Source organism: Bubalus bubalis, chromosome 2, assembly GCF_019923935.1.
Source record: "Bubalus bubalis isolate 160015118507 breed Murrah chromosome 2, NDDB_SH_1, whole genome shotgun sequence".
NCBI lineage: Eukaryota > Metazoa > Chordata > Mammalia > Artiodactyla > Bovidae > Bubalus > Bubalus bubalis.
In genome coordinates, this window is record NC_059158.1 from 38,905,784 (window position 1) to 38,923,475 (window position 17,692).

General features: G+C 52.1%; 1 protein-coding gene and 1 non-coding gene across 2 annotated transcripts in view; both read right to left on the reverse strand.

The window, feature by feature from the left end:
• GLP1R (glucagon like peptide 1 receptor) overlaps positions 1-17,692 on the reverse strand; it is a 34,993-nt gene that overhangs the window by 8,905 nt on the left and 8,396 nt on the right. Inside the window, exons 3-7 of the mRNA XM_025270571.3 lie at positions 17,092-17,199; positions 7,534-7,652; positions 7,096-7,202; positions 3,102-3,255; positions 2,242-2,401 (exon numbers count right to left, since the gene is read on the reverse strand). Coding sequence (XP_025126356.2) covers positions 2,242-2,401; positions 3,102-3,255; positions 7,096-7,202; positions 7,534-7,652; positions 17,092-17,199 — 648 coding nt within the window. The remainder of the gene's footprint in view (positions 1-2,241; positions 2,402-3,101; positions 3,256-7,095; positions 7,203-7,533; positions 7,653-17,091; positions 17,200-17,692) is intronic.
• On the reverse strand, positions 4,530-4,602 carry TRNAR-UCU. The gene has a single exon. It is a non-coding gene; the product is annotated as a tRNA-Arg (tRNA).

A 17,692-nucleotide genomic window follows, 5' to 3' on the forward strand; every position in this document is an offset into this window, starting at 1 on the left:
ACAGTCTGGCTCCGAGAAGTGATGATTTCCTCGTGTGTCACATGCCTCCACCCTGAGAGGCCTCCTTCTGCTGGGTTATGGGGGTGTCCGGCCACCCGTAGACAACAGCAGAGGCTCACATGCCTTTTGGGGATTCCCGTGCTGTATCAGCATCTTAATTTTAATTCCTGCATCTGCATATGAAGCTAAAAGGTGTTTCCCAAGCATCCCACTTGCGCAGAGAGCCTCCTAGCATCACAGCATAGCTCTGGGCTCTCAGTGACTCTGTCTGTCCTTCTGTCTTTGCTCCTCTGTCTCTCTGTATCTCCCCATCCCAATTCCTCAAGAAAAGGATGATCTGAGTGGGAAGAGGGGGTCCCCCTGGGTCCTGCCCTTCTGCTCCCTCAGACTCTGGGTCCCAAGCTGGGGCATGAGGTGATGGGAAAAGACTGGAACCCCCTCCCTCATTGCCCCCTCCCCCACTGCCCCCTCCCCCATTGCCTCACTCAGAGACACACAGGAACACTGTATGTCCCAGCCCCCCAAAGTCTCCACCCACCACCCATGCGCCTCTGCACACATCACACCGCTCCTTCCATCGCTTCCGCCCTCAGGTCACCATAGTGACAGCACTCCAGCGCTGATGCTATTTCCCAGAATGGACAGAAACAGTCCCCCACTCTGAGGACCACCTTCCCGGAGCTCCCCTTCATGGCCTAACTCCACCCACCCCTCCAGTTGGCTGATGCTATTTCCCAGAATGGACAGAAACAGTCCCCCACTCTGAGGACCACCTTCCCGGAGCTCCCCTTCATGGCCTAACTCCACCCACCCCTCCAGTTGGCTGCAGGGCTCTTCAGCTTTGCCCACTGCCAGTCTGATGCCCCTGCAGAATGAAGAGGCCTGGGAGGGGAGGAAGCCAAGCAGGGAAGGGCTGGGCTCTGGTGGAAGAGGGAAGGAAGGGTAGGAGGGAAGAGCTGTACACTGAGGGCAGGCCCACCTGCCCGCTGCGGGGACCTGAGTTTGCTCGGCTGGGCCCTCAGGGGCTAGAGAATACCTGGCGGGACAGGCAATGGGGCCCAGGGCCTGAGAGTCGGGAGGCCTGGGCCCAGCGCCTGCTCTCTACCGCCTTGCCCTCAGGACACTGAGCAAAGCCCCTTTCCAGATGCTCTTCTGCAGCAGGGCTACGGAACAAAGTAGCCAAAGAGCATCATCGACAAGGGATGAAGTCTGAGGATGGGGCAGGGCAGCCGAGGGGAACCAGACAGAGCCCAGAGCCAGGAACCCAGGGCACTTCCCAAGGAAGCGGTTGGGACCAGGCACAGCCTAGCAGGGGCTCAGGGGAAGGAGCCAGTCTGGGAAAGGGGGAAATTAAGGGAGGAGCATGGAAATGGGAAGAGAGTGGGTCTCATTCTGGTGTGAGAGGCCCAGAGGCCTGCCCGCTCCTGGCTCCATCCCAGGTGGGTGCCCGAGGGCCCCTCCAAAGGAACTGTTGTTGCATCTGTTTCTGGGGTAGAGGGTGGAGGTTGGGGGTGGAGGCTGGTGGGGGGTACTGCTAGGATGGGTGCCTCAGCCCTGCCCTACCCCACGCCATTCTGACTGGAATCCCATGTGGAGAGAGGCAGAAGCACAACCAGAAATGTTCCAGCAAAAAAAAAAGACACAGTGGTTCTCGGCAAACTTTTTTGGCTAGAACATTTCCAGCTGGGCTCCAGGCACTTCCGGGGTCTACCCTTTGCTCAGCTGGCTTCCGGCTGACCCTCTCCCACTCTCTCACTCAGCTCAAAGCTCTCGTCTTCTTCGTCAAGTGACAGAGCCACGCCCCTCAGCCCCACACCCAGGGACCCCCACCCTGAGACCCAGGACTGTCTATTTCCCTCAGGGCTGGGGTGCCCAGGACTGGGTGTGGGGCTCTGTCCCCCAAGAGTCTTAGGGGCCAGGATCTTTGAGACTGGTACCATGACGGCCAATGGTGTGTGTCGTGTATTTGGCCAGAGACGCGAAGGCCTCTGCTTCCATTAAGGGGGGAGAGTCACGCAAAGGCAGAGAGGCTGGACGATGACTTGACAGTCCCATCGGCAGCAAGTCCTGTGCCCAGGAGGGGGTTCTCCAAGGGGGCCCCACCCCTTGGCCCAGCCGTATGTTCTGAGTACCAGGTGGCCCCCTGGGTAGCCTGAAGGCAGCAGCTCCAAGAGGGATCAGGGTCTCCCACCCGCTGCGCTCAGTAGGGGTAGGGGTGAGATGAAGGGCGGCGGGCCTTACCCCAGCCAATGCTCAGGTAGAGCCTGAAGACACGCTGCTCGGAGAAGACGGACAGGGCCAGCAGCGAGTACAGGTACACCCCCTCCACCAGGAGCCAGTAGTAGTTGGCTGCCACGCAGTACTGCATGAGCAGGAACACCAGGCGACAGCCCAGAGACTCCTGGGAGCAGAGGAAGGGTCCCCAGGGGACAACAGCTCGGCCCCTGCCTCTCTTGACCCCTCTCCTGGTCCCGCCCCAGCTGCTATCCTGCCAGAGCAAATGCAGGATGACACAGCTGACACCTCCCCACCCGGGCCAGTGCTAAGACCCTGACCTGCTCTATCTAGCTCATGGGGTCCTCACTATCCTGGAGGAAGGAAACTAATTTTCCCCATACGGGTGAGAAAACTGAAGTTCAGAGAAGTAAATAACTCATGCCTGCAAACGAGTAAGTGAACTGGAATTCAAACCCAGGTCTGTCTCCAAAAACCACTCCCCAGAGTCAAACAGTACCCTCTCTATGGGCAGGGAAGTATCTCCCTCCTCAGACTGGAAGCTCCCCAGGGTGTACTGCCTCTCCCATCAGACTGGACGGGGGGACTCTGCAGAGTGGACAGCCTCTCCCGTCAGACTGGGGGCTTCCCAGGGTGGACAGCCTCTCCCATCAGATGGGACTTGGGGTTCCCTGGGGTGGACAGCCTCTCCCATCAGACTGCGGGCTCCTCAGGGTGGACCACATCTCTCATCAGACTGAGGGCTTCCTGATGACCAGGTCAGAGCAGCTCTTGCCTTCCTTTGTGCCAGGCCTCAGTGGGGTAGGGAAGCCTGCCCTTCACAGATCATCCACCCTCCCCAATCCCTCCCTGGACACACCACATACCTGGTAGGAGAGGAGCCCGTCCCACTGATGCTGCTGGGCGGCCGTGCCATACATCCACTTGAGGACCGTGTCCTTGATGAAGACGGACAGTGCTCGGAGGATGAAGGATGCAAAGAGGTTCAGATGGATGTAGTTCCGGGTACAGTGCAGGTGTCTGCGGGAGAAAGCAGGACCTTCCCTGGCACGATGACCGACAATTCCACTCCATGAGCCCTGGTTCTCAGGCATGTGTCGGTCCCTGGGACTATGCTCCTGTCTTTCTTCCTCCAAGATGCCCTCATTTCCCATAATCTTGAAAATCCTTTGGATTTCACGTCCCGCCTATCCATGAAGCCTTCAGCTGTGTGGTGACTGCCACCCCACCCTCATCTACATTCTATCCTTTTCTCTGCAGCATCTTCCCTTCTACAAAGTCACGTGTAACCCAAGCGATCTGTTGGAAGACCACTTTTCCCACTGGGGACTTGCTTGGCTTCCTGATGACAGCCATGTCTAACATGCCTCCAGGCTGCCTTACAGTGACAGATTGGGGCTAAGCACGTGGCAGGAATTCAAAAAGTACTGGATACAACTTCAATATCCTTTTGTGTAAAAACAAACTGAAAATATGAGGACATTTCTTTACCCAGTAAGGGCTGTCCAGCCAAACAAGAAGCCAACCTCATTCTTAACTGAGAAATTGTAAAAAGATTCCCTTTAAATCAGGAACAAAATAAGGATTATCTAGCTGTAAGGTCTACTTATATCACATCTAGTCAACTTTGTACTACAAATCCTAGCCACTGTAAGAAGGCAAGGGGAAAAATGGATAAGAACTGGAAATAAAGACACAAAATTGTCACTGTTTATAGATGATCTTCACAGGAAATCCAAGAGAATCAACACACAAAGTATTAGAACTAATCAGAGTTCATTCAACAAGGTTGCTGATATGTATGTTTATGTACATCAGCAATAAACGATTAAAAAGTAAATTTAAAAATTCATTTGCACTATTTTAAATTAGTACCTGGAAATAAGTCTAACAGAAGATGGCACAATTTCTATGGAGCACACAGGTAAAGCTTGCTTAAAATAATTAAAGAAGACTCAAATTAATGGAAGAATCACCAGATTCATGGATAGAGACACAATCTTGAATGTGTTGATTCTCTTCACATTAACCAATAAATTCAATTCACTCTAATAAAAATTCCAACAGTGTTGGTTTTTCTTTTGATGGAATTTTTAAAAAACTTATAAAGAAGAACAAAGCGATTCACCTATGCACTTCATGTATCCGTTCTTTTTCAAATTCTTTTCCCAATTAGGTTGTTATAGAATATTGAACAGAGTTCCATGTGTTATATAGTAGGTCCTTGTTGGATATCCATTTTGTTTATTTATTTTTATTTTTCTGGCCATGATGTGTGGTATGTAGGATCTTAATTCCCCAACCAGGGATCAAACCAGGGCCCCCTGCATTAGAAGAACAGAGTCTTAACCACTGGACCACCAGGGAAGTCCCAGTTATCCATTTTAAATATAGCAGTGTGTACACGTCAATCCCAAACTCCCTAACTATCCCACCCTTCCTCCCTGGTAACCATAAGTGCTCTAAGTCTGTGAGCCTGTTTCTCTTTTGTAAATAAGTTCTGTTAATCAATTATGCCCCAATATAAAATGAAAAGTTAAAAAAACCAAAACTTATAAAGAGAGTCAAGGGGACTTCCCTGACAGTCCAGTGATTAAGACTCTGAGGTTCAAATGCAGGGGACATGAGTTCAATCCCTGGTTGGGGAAACTAAGATCCCACATGGTATGCAGTGTGGTAAAAATAAATTACATTAATTTTTTTAAAAAGAAGAGCCAAGGGCCAAGAATAGTACAGACACTCCTAAAGAATCACAATGTAGGGGCCCCTGCTGTAAAAAAATTAGATTTTCTAATGAATCTAAGTAGTTAAGGCACCATGGTTATCAACAAAGGGACAGGTAAGTAGACCAATGGAAGACAATCCAGATGACAGAGACCCACCCAGGTGCAGATAAGGCTTGCCACGCAGCAGAAGCCAGGGGTGGAAAGGGGGCTATCCATAAGTGGTCCTGATGCAATTAACTATATGCATATGTGGAAAAATGAAATTAAATCTCTTATTTTCACTATAGACAAAAATAAATTCCAGGTTCACCAAGGAGCCATAAGGGATATGTAAAACTTATGATGCTAGGATAAGGAAAGATTTCTTAAGACCATAAAGAAATTTGGCCTTTGGGGGAAAAAAATTTGATAATTTTTTTTATCAATTGGAAAAATGAATTTTTATTAATTGATAACACTCATGAATTATGTTTATCAACAGAATTAGATACTTGATATATTTCGTTCTATTAAAATTAAGACTTTTATTTATCAGTAGAATCAGATACATTGATATATTCCATTCCATTAAAATTATTAAGGCACCATACAGTAAGTGAAAAAATAAACCACAGGCTGAGACAACATATCCTGGATTATTATCCAGAATATGTAAGGAATGCCTAAAATCAAAAGAAAAAGCCAAATCAGCCAATAAGAAAGTAAGCCAAGGATATGAACAAGCAATTCACAGAATGAAACATAAAAAGTCTGGTAGATCTCTCTAGGAATCAGTGATATGCAAATTAAAATCATAATGAAATATTTCACACACTTCAGATTAGCAACAATTAAGTCTGAAAATAGGAAATATTGGTGAGGATGTTAAGCCAAGGGAACTCTCATATATTACCAGTAAGAGGGCAAACGGGCCTGACCACTTTGGAAAACAACTTCACAACACCTAATACATTTGCAGCAGCACGTTGTATTCAGACCAGGCACTTCTACTCAGAGGCATGCGCCCCTGGAGCCACGCACAGGGGGTCATGGGTAAGCATATTCATCTTAGCAATGTTTATAATTGAGAAAAGAAGAAGAGAGAGAGAAACGTCTCAAATGTCCAGTAAAAGGACAACAAATAAACTGCAATATATCATAAATGGAGTGATGGTTCAAACGAATGAAACAGAACCACCTGTATCGTTTGTGAATGAACCTCACAAAAATACAACATCAGGCCAAAAATAACACTGCTGAAAAGTATGCCCAACATGCCATTAAAGATACGCAAGATCCATGCTATATGGTTTTATAGATACTTAGAAATGCAATAAAAGTATAGAGAGAGGCATCAGAATTATAAGCAGCCCCAGAGGAGTTCCCTCTGGTGGGGAGGAAGGGTGATCCTGAGAAACTTAACCTTGACACTGGGCTCTAGTTCTGGGCTTCGGGGTGTGTGTGCACAGGTGATTATAGTCCCAGACACTGTATTTTCAGATCTCTAAACGTTTCCTAATAAAAGGGGAGACTATTCTTGAGTGAATGTATTTATGGCGCACTGACTGTGTGCCCAGCCCTGACTGTGCCAGAAGCCATGGGGACGCAGGAGGAAGGTCGCCTCTCCTGCTCCTGCTGGCTGGTGTCCTGAGTTCCCAGCCCTCGGAATTCCTCCTGCCCTTGAACCTGGCCCTCCTGGCTTACTGCCATCAGTGCAGAGGGCGTGGGAAGGGCCTGGTACTCTGAAAGGAAGGGGTAGACCTGGGGAAGAAATTTTCTACAGGAGCTGACAAACTCCAAAGAGAGGAGAATCGCTAACATGCTGAGGTCTCCTAAAATCATACTGAACTCCCCCTCATTTGAGACATACGCTCATGGGAGAGGACCTCCTCTCCTCCCATCATCCACCATGAAGGCGTGCAGCATGTGTGCATGTCTGCTTTTCCTTTTTTGCGGTATTACATGCATACATGTACACAGTATAGATTAGCCTAAGTACACAGTGCTGTGGGCTCTGTTTTCAACCTCAGAGTCTACGGTGTGGCCTCGCTGGACATCTCTTAGGAGAGGACCCTGCTATGCTGTCACTTCAGTTTGCTGCCCCCTCCTCTATATGGGGACAGAGCGACGGGTCAGGCGGAAGCAGCCCCCTTACCTGAAGCCCAGGAGGATGGCCGAGGCGATGACCAGCGCAGAGAAGGAGAGCGCGTAGCCCATCGTGTAGATGACGTAAAGAGACAGGAGCTGCTGCTCCGGGGAGCTCTGTGTGCACACAGGGGACAGGGCATTTGGGGGCGCCCACGACCCTCCTCTCTCACAGCCTGCTTACCCGGGGGATGGGGAGACTCAGCCCCACTGGGATCCCGGAACTGAGGAAGGGAATCACCTATGGTGACGGTCCCCGGATTTCAAGGACCTTGTTCTAAGGCCAGAGACGTGAACACACACCACCTGTGTCCAGAAGGCATGGTGAGCAAAGCCCCAGAGGCAGAGGGGTGGGCAGGTGGAGACAGACCTACCCGGCAGATGGCCCAGGTCCCTGCTCCCATGAAGTTGGCCCCCTGCTGCCCCTTCCCTCGCCTCCTCAACTCACGCGGTCCCCTCGCTTGGAATCCTCACACTCGGACAGGTCCCTCCAGGGCAGGCTTGAGTTCTCCTTGTGCAGCCACAGGCCGTCCGCGGTGCAGAAGCGGTAGACGTGACCCTGCAGCACTGGGGCGGAGACACGGGGTGAGCCTCGGCCCGAGGCCACCTGCCTCGTCCCGTCCCCACCCAGGGGTCGACCCTGTGACCCCTACACACACACACACACACACACACACACACACACACGGGTCTTCCTCTCCTGCCACGTGTCCGTTTCACCCAGGAACAGGAAAGGTCACAAAGTGGACCTGCCCAGGCCCTGCCTCAGCCTTTCCTCTTAGTCACCCTGGAATGCAGTTTGATGAACCCACACTTTTGAGATAAGGCCACACCATTTCCAAGGCAGAGGAACCAGAGATCAAATTGCCAACATCTGTTGGATCATTGAAAAAGCAAGAGAGTTCCCGAAAAACATCTACTTCTGCTTTATTGACTACGCCAAAGCCTTTGACTGTGTGGATCACAATAAACTGTGGAAAATTCTGAAAGAGATGGGAATACCAGACCACCGGACCTGCCTCCTGAGAAACCTGTATGTAGGTCAGGAAGCAACAGTTAGAACTAGATTAGAATCAACAGACTGGTTCCAAATCGGGAAAGGAGTACATCAAGGCTGTATATTGTCACCCTGCTTATTTAATTTATATTCAGAGTACATCATGAGAACTGTTGGACTAGATGAAGCACAAGCTAGAATCAAGATTGCCAGAAGAAATATCAATAACCTCAGATATGCAGATGACACCACCCTTATGGCAGAAAGTGAAGATGAACTAAAGAGCCTCTCGATGAAAGTGAAAGAGGAGAATGAAAAAGTTGGCTTAAAGCTCAACATTCAGAAAATGAAGATCATGGCATCTGGTCCCTTCACTTTATGGCAAATAGATGGGGAAACAGTGGAAACAGTGACAGACTTTATTTGGGGGGGCTCCAAAATCACTGCAGATGGTGACTGTAGCCATGAAATTCAAAGACACTTACTCCTTGGAAGAAAGTTATGACCAACCTAGTCAGCATATTAAAAAGCAGAGACATTACTTTGCCAACAAAAGTCTGTCTAGTCAAGGCTATGGTTTTTCCAGTAGTCATGTATGGATGTGAGAGTTGGAGTATAAAGAAAGCTGAGCGCCAAAGAATTGATGCTTTTGAACTGTGGTATTGGAGAAGACTCTTGAGAGTCCCTTGGACAGCAAGGAGATAAAACCAGTCTATCCTAAAGGAAATCAGTCCTGAATATTCATTGGAAGGACTGATGCTAAAGCTTAAACTCTAATATTTTGGCCACCTGATGCGAAGAACTGACTCATTTGAAAAGACCATGATGCTGTAAAAGATTGAAGGCAGGAGGAGAAGGGGATGACAGAGAATGAGATGGTTGGATGGCATCACCGACTCAATGGACATGAGTTTGGGTAAACTCTGGGAGTTGCTGATGGACAGGGAGGCCTGGCGTGCTGCAGTCCATGGGTCACAAAGAGTTGGACACGACTGAGCGACTGAACTAAACACACCATTTCCATGTCCCTGCCTCAAATCTCACTCAGACAAGGCTCAGTGCTGATGAGCTATGGCCCTGGCAGACCCACAGCCATCCCTGAGATTTCTGATTCTTGGAACTCAGGTCCACCTCCTTGGGCAAAGTAGACCTCAGCTATAAAGTGGCCACAGAACTCCCAAGAGAAAGAAAAAGACACACCCCTTCCTTCAGGGAGCCCCAGCCTGAGGGGAGACACAGCCCCATCCTCAGGGAGCCCCAGTCTGAGGGGAGACACAGCCCCTAAGACACAGCCCTGCCCTCAGGGAGCCCCAGTCTGAGGGGAGACACAGCCCTGCCTCAGGGAGCCCCAGTCTGAGGGGAGACACAGCCCCTAAGACACAGCCCTGCCCTCGGGGAGCCCCAGTCTGACGGGAGACACAGCCCCGTCCTCAGGAAGTTCTAACCTGATGGAGGAGACCCAGTCCTATTGTCAAAGATCACCTGATTTAAAGGAATACATAGCTAACGGCAGAGATACAGTCCTTAGAGACCCTCTGTTCAAAGAGGGGGAGAACTGGCTCCTCCCTTCAAGTAACTCCAAGTAGCTGGAGACAGAGACTGTCCTCAGAGACCTCCCAGTCTGAGTGGGGAGCCCCTGTCCTCCAGGAGCTCCCCGTCTGAGAGAGGAAGGAAGCACAGTGCCTGACTTCAGAGAATCAAGACTCTCACAGAAAGAAGAAGGTGCTTAGAAAGCAATAACATCAATGTGAAGAAGAGAGGTCACACACAGGCCCAGCAGAATTGAGGGCAGGGTGTCCCTCTGCCCCTCACACCCTGCCTGGGCATCTGGTGCTGGAGCAACTGCCCTGGCAGGCCTCAGTGTCCACCATCCAGGGAGCGGGTTGGCTGGTGGCCCCAAGTTTGCAGTGAGGTCACAGTGATAGGGGCTTACTTGTGTCTGAGAGGAAATATAAGTCTAACCCCAGGGCCAGGAAACCAGGGACAAAAGCAGGGAGAGATTTTGCACCGTGTCAAGGAGGGGACTAGGGGCCAGGACAAGTTTTAAAAGACTGAAAAGACTTCCCTGGTGGTCCAGTGGTTAAGAATCTGCCTACCAATGCAGGGGACACAGGTTCAACCCCTGGTCCAGGAAGATCCCACGTGCCGGGGAGCAACTAAGCCTCTGTACCACAACTACTGAGCCCATATGCCACAACTAAGACTCAACACAGCCAAAAATAAATATTTTTTTAATTCTAAAGGAAAAAAGATTTTAAAGACCAGATTCCCCAGGTGTGGGAAGAAGGCTCAGCGTGAGGGAGAGAGGGAGGCCCTGGGTGGCAGTGGCTGCTCAGAAGTTTCCAGGTGAGGCAGCAGTAAGGACAGGTCTGTGCAGGGGGCTAATTAACACGCATGTCTGACAGCAGCATCGCCAGCCCAGGTCCACCTACCAGGGCCCAGGAGGGACGCGCCATGGAGGCCGGGGCTGCATTTCCTAGTTCACAAACCATCAAGCCACCCTCTGCTGTCGTATGCCCGAGATCTTCATTTTAAGGGCTGGGGCAACCCTCCGCCTACATGGTCAGGCACCTTCAGGGCCTGTCAGTGGGGCCCTGGTCCCCTGAGCCAGTCCCCAGCTTGCAACTCACTCTCTCCTTTCTCCCACTGCTCTTCAGAGACCCTGAGCAGGGTTCTGATTTAGGAGACAGAAGGTATCTGGCAATACCGTGGGGCTAAGTCAGCTTTTGGCATCACAACTTCTAGAAGAACCCGCATTTTAAGAGACGTCCCCAGGGAAGAGAAATAAAGGCCTGAAAAATCGAATGGTGGGACTTCCCTCAGCAGGAGAAGCCCCCGACACAGGATGAACAAAATCAAAAAAGGAAAAAGGCAGAGAAGGGGAGGCACCAGGTCTGATTCTAAGTGACTGGATGTGCCCCCGGACGTCTCTTTGATCTGCTGCGTGAGTGCCTAGAATTCTTCGCCAGGGGTTGAGTCATCTGATATGACAGCAACACCAGCCTTCAGGGGTAATAACCCCAGAGCAGTGATGGAGATCTGGGCTGATTCCACGGGGTGTGAGACTGGTGTCAGAGCCTTCTCTGCAGGCCCGTTTAGATGGGAGGAAGTGGGGAGAGGTGAGGAGGCAGAGGGGCCAGGCAAGGGAGAGGACCCAGCAGTGGAGCCCAAACCACGGAAGTACCACTGACCCAGGACGCAGCAGCGTGACCCTAATAACACTCAACTCGCCACAGGGGCACAGGGTCTGGCAGCCAGGAGGCACACAAATGGATGCTTTCCTTCCTCTCTCAAGCCCTCTCTGCAGTCTGCACTCTCACAGAATCAGGTTTTGAGCACCTGCTGTATGCCTGACACCTGAGAACATCACAACCACCTTACAAGGTTAGGTGCTGAGAATCCCATTTTACAGATGGAGAAACCGAGCCTCTAAGAGGCCAAGTGACTTGCCCAAGATGATCCAGCCAGGGAGTGGCAGAATCAGGATCACAGCCCCTGGCCCTCTGCCTCTGGAGGCCAAAAGGCCAAGAGTCAGCACCGAACTCGATGCTAACAGTCCACCACGGCCTTGTGCCATTTCTCTGCCCTTCCTCTGGGCCTGGATTCACCAACATTCTGCATCTTCCCAGCAGATCCTCTTGGCAGTGTGGGCCCCCTGCACCCTGCCATTCCTGGGCTCTCTTCTCAGGGCGAACTGGGAGGATGGGGAGGTGGTAGGGAGGTGGAATGTGCACAGATGTGTGTGTCACCGGCACAGTGTCAAGGGATCGCTGCACCCCTGCAAAGCTCAGTGAGCCTATGCAAATGCGTCTGTCAATTACCCTTCATTAGCAGCAAATATTAAAAAGCTAGAACTGTTCCTGGCCCGGCTGTGGTCCCCAGGCGCCCATCTTGGCTGGAGATGGGGTGGGTCAGGGCCCAGCCCAGCTTATCAGGCCAGCCTTATCTGGCCCGGGAGCTACTGGTATATCATAACCAGAAGCTTGGCTCTGGTCTTGTCAACACCAGGAGGCAGCTGGCCATGAGCCAGGAAGCCTAGGGAATATTTCATTAAGTCAGACCCTGGTGCTGGAAATAAAACCCCCAATTAAACACTTCCCCTCCCGGAAACTGCAGCGGCGTCCGTAATCAAGCTAACAGCCGCCCTTCCACGTGGACGTGGGCACTCAGGGCTGTGGAGAGGCGCTCATGAATCCATTAGCTCCTGTACCCTGGCAACAGCAGTGGCCAGCACGGACTCCTGGGCCCCCAACTTCCAGGCCGGGATGCCGAGATTCAAAGAAGGCAGTCACAGGACCTCCCCAGAGTGCAGGAATGAGGGTCAAAGCCAGGGCTGGAACTAAAGGGGCCGGCTTGGACTCCGGGTGAGGGGCTGTGCCTCACATCAAGGAACAGAGGAAGACCTCAAGCTCAAATCCTGGTTCTGCCCTCAACCAGCTATGGGACCTGGGGCAGACCTCCCCGGGTCTCAGTTTCCTCATCTGTAAAATGGAAACCATGATAGCTTCCCAGGTCGGTGGTGTGAAGACTAGAAGTGAAAGCATGTGAAATGCCTGGTGGCTGTGTGTGTGTGTGTGTGTGTGCGCTCAATCATGTCCAACTCTTTGCAACCCCATGGACTGTAGCCTGCCAGGCTCCTCTGTCCATGGAACTTTCCAGGCAAGAATACAAGAGTGGGTTGCCATTTCCTTCTCCAGGGGACCTTCCTGACCCAGGGTAGAACCCATGTCTCTTGCGTCTCCTGCATTGGCAGGCGGATTCTTTACCACTAGCGCCACCTGGGTGCCTGGCTGGCCTTCAGAACACAGTCACAGTGAAAGCCCTGCTCCTGCCCAACCCCGTCCACCCCTATCCTGGCCCCAATTCTTCAAAAGAGTGCCCTTCACTGGGGCTGGGCTGGAATTTAGGACCCTGACGCAGCTGAAATCCCTCCAGGACCAGCAGGGGGCCTCGGCTTCCTTCCGCAACCCTGGCCTGCTGCGAAAGCTCCTCCAGGGAGGTACCTGTCAGAGTTACCAAGAATTGTGAGTTATAGGCTATTTTTAAAGCATTTTATGACTCTCCTATAATTAGAACCAAGCTCACAAACAGGTAGGGATCAGGAGAGGGTGCAGCTAATGAGACTGGAATGATTTGTAACGAGCAGCTCAGCTGTTGGCCGGGAAGCGAGGTTGCTAGAGGGCCCTCAGGTGGCAGCAGGCTCTTGGACACCACTCCAGCCTCTTGGTTTCCAGAGAGAAAATCTTGTGGACACAAGGCATCTCCTCTGGAGCCCTTCCTTCCCTGACTCACCTGCCCCTACTCTTTTCGTGCAATCCCTGGTTCTGAATTAGAGGGGTCTGCGTTCAAGGACTCGGCTGGCATCCCTGGGATGCTGTACAGTTCTGAGGCCCGGCCCCGTCTCTGAGCTGGTGCCTAAACATCCTCCACCCTGGAGGGCCCTCCTCCCCCTCCTCCATCTCCATCCACCTGTTCTTTAAGGCCTGGCCCCAATGACACCTCCCTCTGGAAGCCTTCCTAATGCCACACCCCAGGCAGAAGAGGTGGCTCTGACCTCCCTCGGCACCACTTCCCTGGCTCTTGAGCAACCTCTTCAAGCCCCGTGGGAAAGTCACCCCTTCTCCCGAAAGCCCGCAAACTCACACACCTCTAAGGTCTCACTGACATCCCCAGCTCTTAACCCAGACCTGCCCTGGGTAATTGTTTCAAATTTAATTATTTCTCGAGTCACTCATTCCTCTGCCCTGCCCTGCGCCCCAGAAGACTGACCCCTGTGGACAGTATCACTTGAGCTCCCGGCCCTCTGCTGGGTTTAGCTAATGGGAGGCACTGGCAGGAGGTAGAAAGACAGCTGGAAAGAGAGGCTGGGGTATTTCTCCCTTGCTCCCTTTCTGCCTTGATTCTGAGGTTCTGGCAGTGGTTTTTGCCCCTCTGTGACCACGGCCCTGTCCTGCTGGTAGCCTCTCCATCTTCATGACCTCCAGCTGTCATGAGGGCACCACAGCCCTGTTCCTGCCCCACTGGGACCTAGGGCTACTAAAGCTTCCCACTCTTATAGTCCTTGGTGCTTTATGTCCCTTGTTGTTGTTTAATTGCTAAGTTGTGCCTGACTCTGCTATGCCATGAACTGTAGCCCGCCAAGCTCCTCTGTCCATGGGATTTCCTAGGCAAGAATACTGGAGTGGACTGCCATGCCCTCCTCTAGGGGACCTTTCCGATCCAGGGATTGAACCTGCGTCTCCTGCATAACAGGCAGATTCTTTACCGCTGAGACACCAGGTTAACCCAGACCAACCTCTGAAGTGGTCCCTCTATCGGGTTCTTTCGAGATTCCCAGCTGAGTGTGTTTTCTCCCAGGACATTGACTAAGATCTGCTCCTCTTTCTTCTTCACACTCCTAATTCCCACGACAACATTTTCACTTAGGGCACTCCCTTGATTAGCCCGAGAAAGTTTCAGAACTGCCCCCTCCTCCTCCCCCATGCCCTGGGAGGGGGTGAGGGAAGCCCCCTGTGCCAGCTTCTGCCAAGGGGACAGCCAGGACAGGCCAGAGACAGCGATTATGTTGCAGGAACCCAGGGTGGGTATCTCTGTGGGTCCTTAACTCAGAGAGAGGGGAGAGGGAGGCGGAGTCTCTGATCCCAAGGGTCAAAAAAGGGACTGAGTTAGCTTGGTCAAAAAAGGGAGTGAGGCGGGAAGCGGTGGGGTGGAAGCTGGCAGGGGGCCTGTGCAGCGCTGTTATCTTCATGGAGAAAGCAATAAAACCATGTTCACTCATAAATGGGCACCACCAGGACCTATTTCCTGCTCAAATAAAATTAAAGGTGATGGATGGAGCCGCGAGCAGCAGGCAGAGCTGGGGGTGGCTTAGTGCTGAGTGATGGGCCCTGTCCTGCGCCTGGCTCCCCGGGGTCTAGAGGGCCAGCCAGCCAGCCAGTCCCAAACCTTTGGAGAGCAGGGAACCTGTGTGTATTGAGGGAAGCGGGGAAGACAAGTCAGGTGGGTGGAAAAAGTTAACAGAAACCATTTTTTAGGCATTTGAAATCCTCCCAACACCCCCATCACCTGGCTATATCCCCCCTCCCACATGATGTCCGGAGGCACAGAGAGGCTTAGAAGTTCAGTCAAGCTCACACAGCCACTTGGAACAGTGTGAGGCAGAATTATAAGATTTCATCTCCAGGGAGAAGGCAAGGAGTTCACTGCCCTCCTTTGGGGTGGTCCAGCCAGCAGAGGCTCAGGTCGCTCCCCTGTCTCCATGCCCAGACCCACACGCACAGGAACACACATGTGCCTGCACACTGGAGGAAGCCTGGTACAGAAATGACACACGCTTAATCTGAACCAGACTCCTGGGCTGATTCATGGGTCTGCTATTCACTCACTGTGAGAGCTTGGAAAAGCCATTTAGCATCTCTGGGCCTCAGTTTCCTCCTCTGTAAGAGGGGAGGGTCTTCGGAGTACTAAATGAGGTATTCTTAGAGTACTTGGAGCCCTGAAAAGTTGTTGTGAGGATTAAATGACTTTAGGTACATAAAGTGCTTATGGAAGAGCTGCATGAAGGGCACTGGGCCGCTCTGTCTCACCCTGGTGCCTGCCTCTTTCCAGCCCAGGCTCTCAGCATGCCCCTCGGGGTGGGTGGGCATCCCAGGAGGGCACAGCAGGAGAGAGAGTCCTCAGGACTCCAGCTGGGGCTTCATCTGACCTCCATTCCGTGTTCTGAGCTGAAGCTGACACCGGGCCCTGCCAGGTGCCCTGATGTTCCACTAAGCAGCTGCCTCCTCCAGGAAGCCCACTGGCTTCCCACAGCATGACCTACCTCTCACACCTGCTTCTGGGCCAGTTTCTGCTTGGTCTCAGGCCCCTTCAATGCACTGTCATTAAGAGCACAGGCTGCCTTCAAATCCTGGCCCTGCCATTGACACGTCATCTAGAGTGAGCTGTGTAAACTTTCCAGGGAATCAGTTCCCCTATCTGTATTACAAGCATACTGCAGGTCACTGTAAAGATTACATGAATACTTGCCTTTTAGGGCAGGATGGGGCACAAAGCAGGCACTGAATAAGTATCACTATTATAAGACAGTACCCCTTCTCCCTTCCTGAGACTGTGAGCTCTCTGAGGCAAGGGTGCTTGTCTCCTGGGACACATGGGGCGGGTGGGGGGTGGAGCACATGTTCTCCCCCTCCAGTCAGAGCTCCCTCTGCAGTCTCTGTAGGTCTCTGCACCCCAAAGCCCCTCTCACCTACCCAATCACACCCTTCCCACCACAAGGTGTCCCCTACAGGCAGGAGTGAGCTGGGGAGGGCTGGAGGACAATCCCACTGAGGCCTGATCGCCACTGCCTGGGTTCCTCTGAGCAGTGAACCCCTTGAAAAGTCAGGAGGTGGCTCCAGGGCACTATCAGGTAAGCGTTAGTCGCTCAGTCGTGTCCGACTCTTTGCAACCCCATGGACTGCAGCCCACCAGGCTCCTCTGTCCATGGGATTTTCCAGGTGAGAATACAGGAATGGATTGCCATCCCCTTTTCCAGGGGATCTTCCCAACCCAGGGATCGAAACTGTTTCTCCTGCATTGCAGGCAGATTCTTTACCATCTGAGCCACCAGGGAAGTGGGGCATCTACAAACACATGCATACACACACACAGCAATGACACCTCAAACCACTCCACCCCAAGTACCCAGGAACTGTTCCTGCCTGATTCCTTTCCTGATTACTAGATGCAAGCGGGTGCTCACATTTCTTTCTTAAGTCAGAGCCCATGCTTTCCCTATAGACACCTGCCAGTATAAGCCTCAGGCCCAGGTTATACCTGATACCATCCCCTACCGCTCCCCACCCCCAAGGAAAGGTAGGCAGACCACCATGAGGAGGCCTAAAGACCTCCAGGAATGGGGAGATGGTGTCTCAGTGGAAAGGAAGCAGCGAGCACCCTATGCCAACCCCACCCCAACCCAAGCCTCCTGGACACTGGGGAGGGGAGGTCCATGTGGGGAAGGGGACTCACCACTGCTGGCCCAGGGTAGGTACCAGGGGCAGCTGACATTCACAAAGGAGCCTGGTGACCCATCCGGCCAGCAGGCATAGTCATCAAAGGTCCGGTTGCAGAAGAGGTCTGGTGCAGGGGGAAGGTGTTTAGTCCGAGCCTGGCTGGGGCGCGTTCTCCTTTCCCCTGCTCCCCACTGGGGAGGCTACCCAGCAGAAAGCTCCCTGCCTAGCACGTTCCCACCCAACAGGCACCACTTAGCAGCAGAGGGACTTGGAGCCAAGTACTTAAGGTCTCTGTTTTCTCATCTGTAAAATGGGGTTGACTTTCCAGCCCACAGGGCTGAGCAGGGACAAACAGTGTAGGCAGCATAGATAACAGAACATAGTAAGTGCTTAATAAACAATCTTCATGGCCTTTTCTGAAATTCCACACCTTCTGTGACCGGGACGGTGCCTCAGTACCTCTCCAGCCCGAGATCACTTCCTCAGGCGACTGGGTCAGGACCACAGGTCAGGAACGGAGGCCTGTCTGGCTTCAATCCTCTATTCTTTAAAACAGCCCACACGAGCCCCCTAAATGTTCATTACTGTAAGTACGTGAGTTGGGCCTCCAGCCCAGG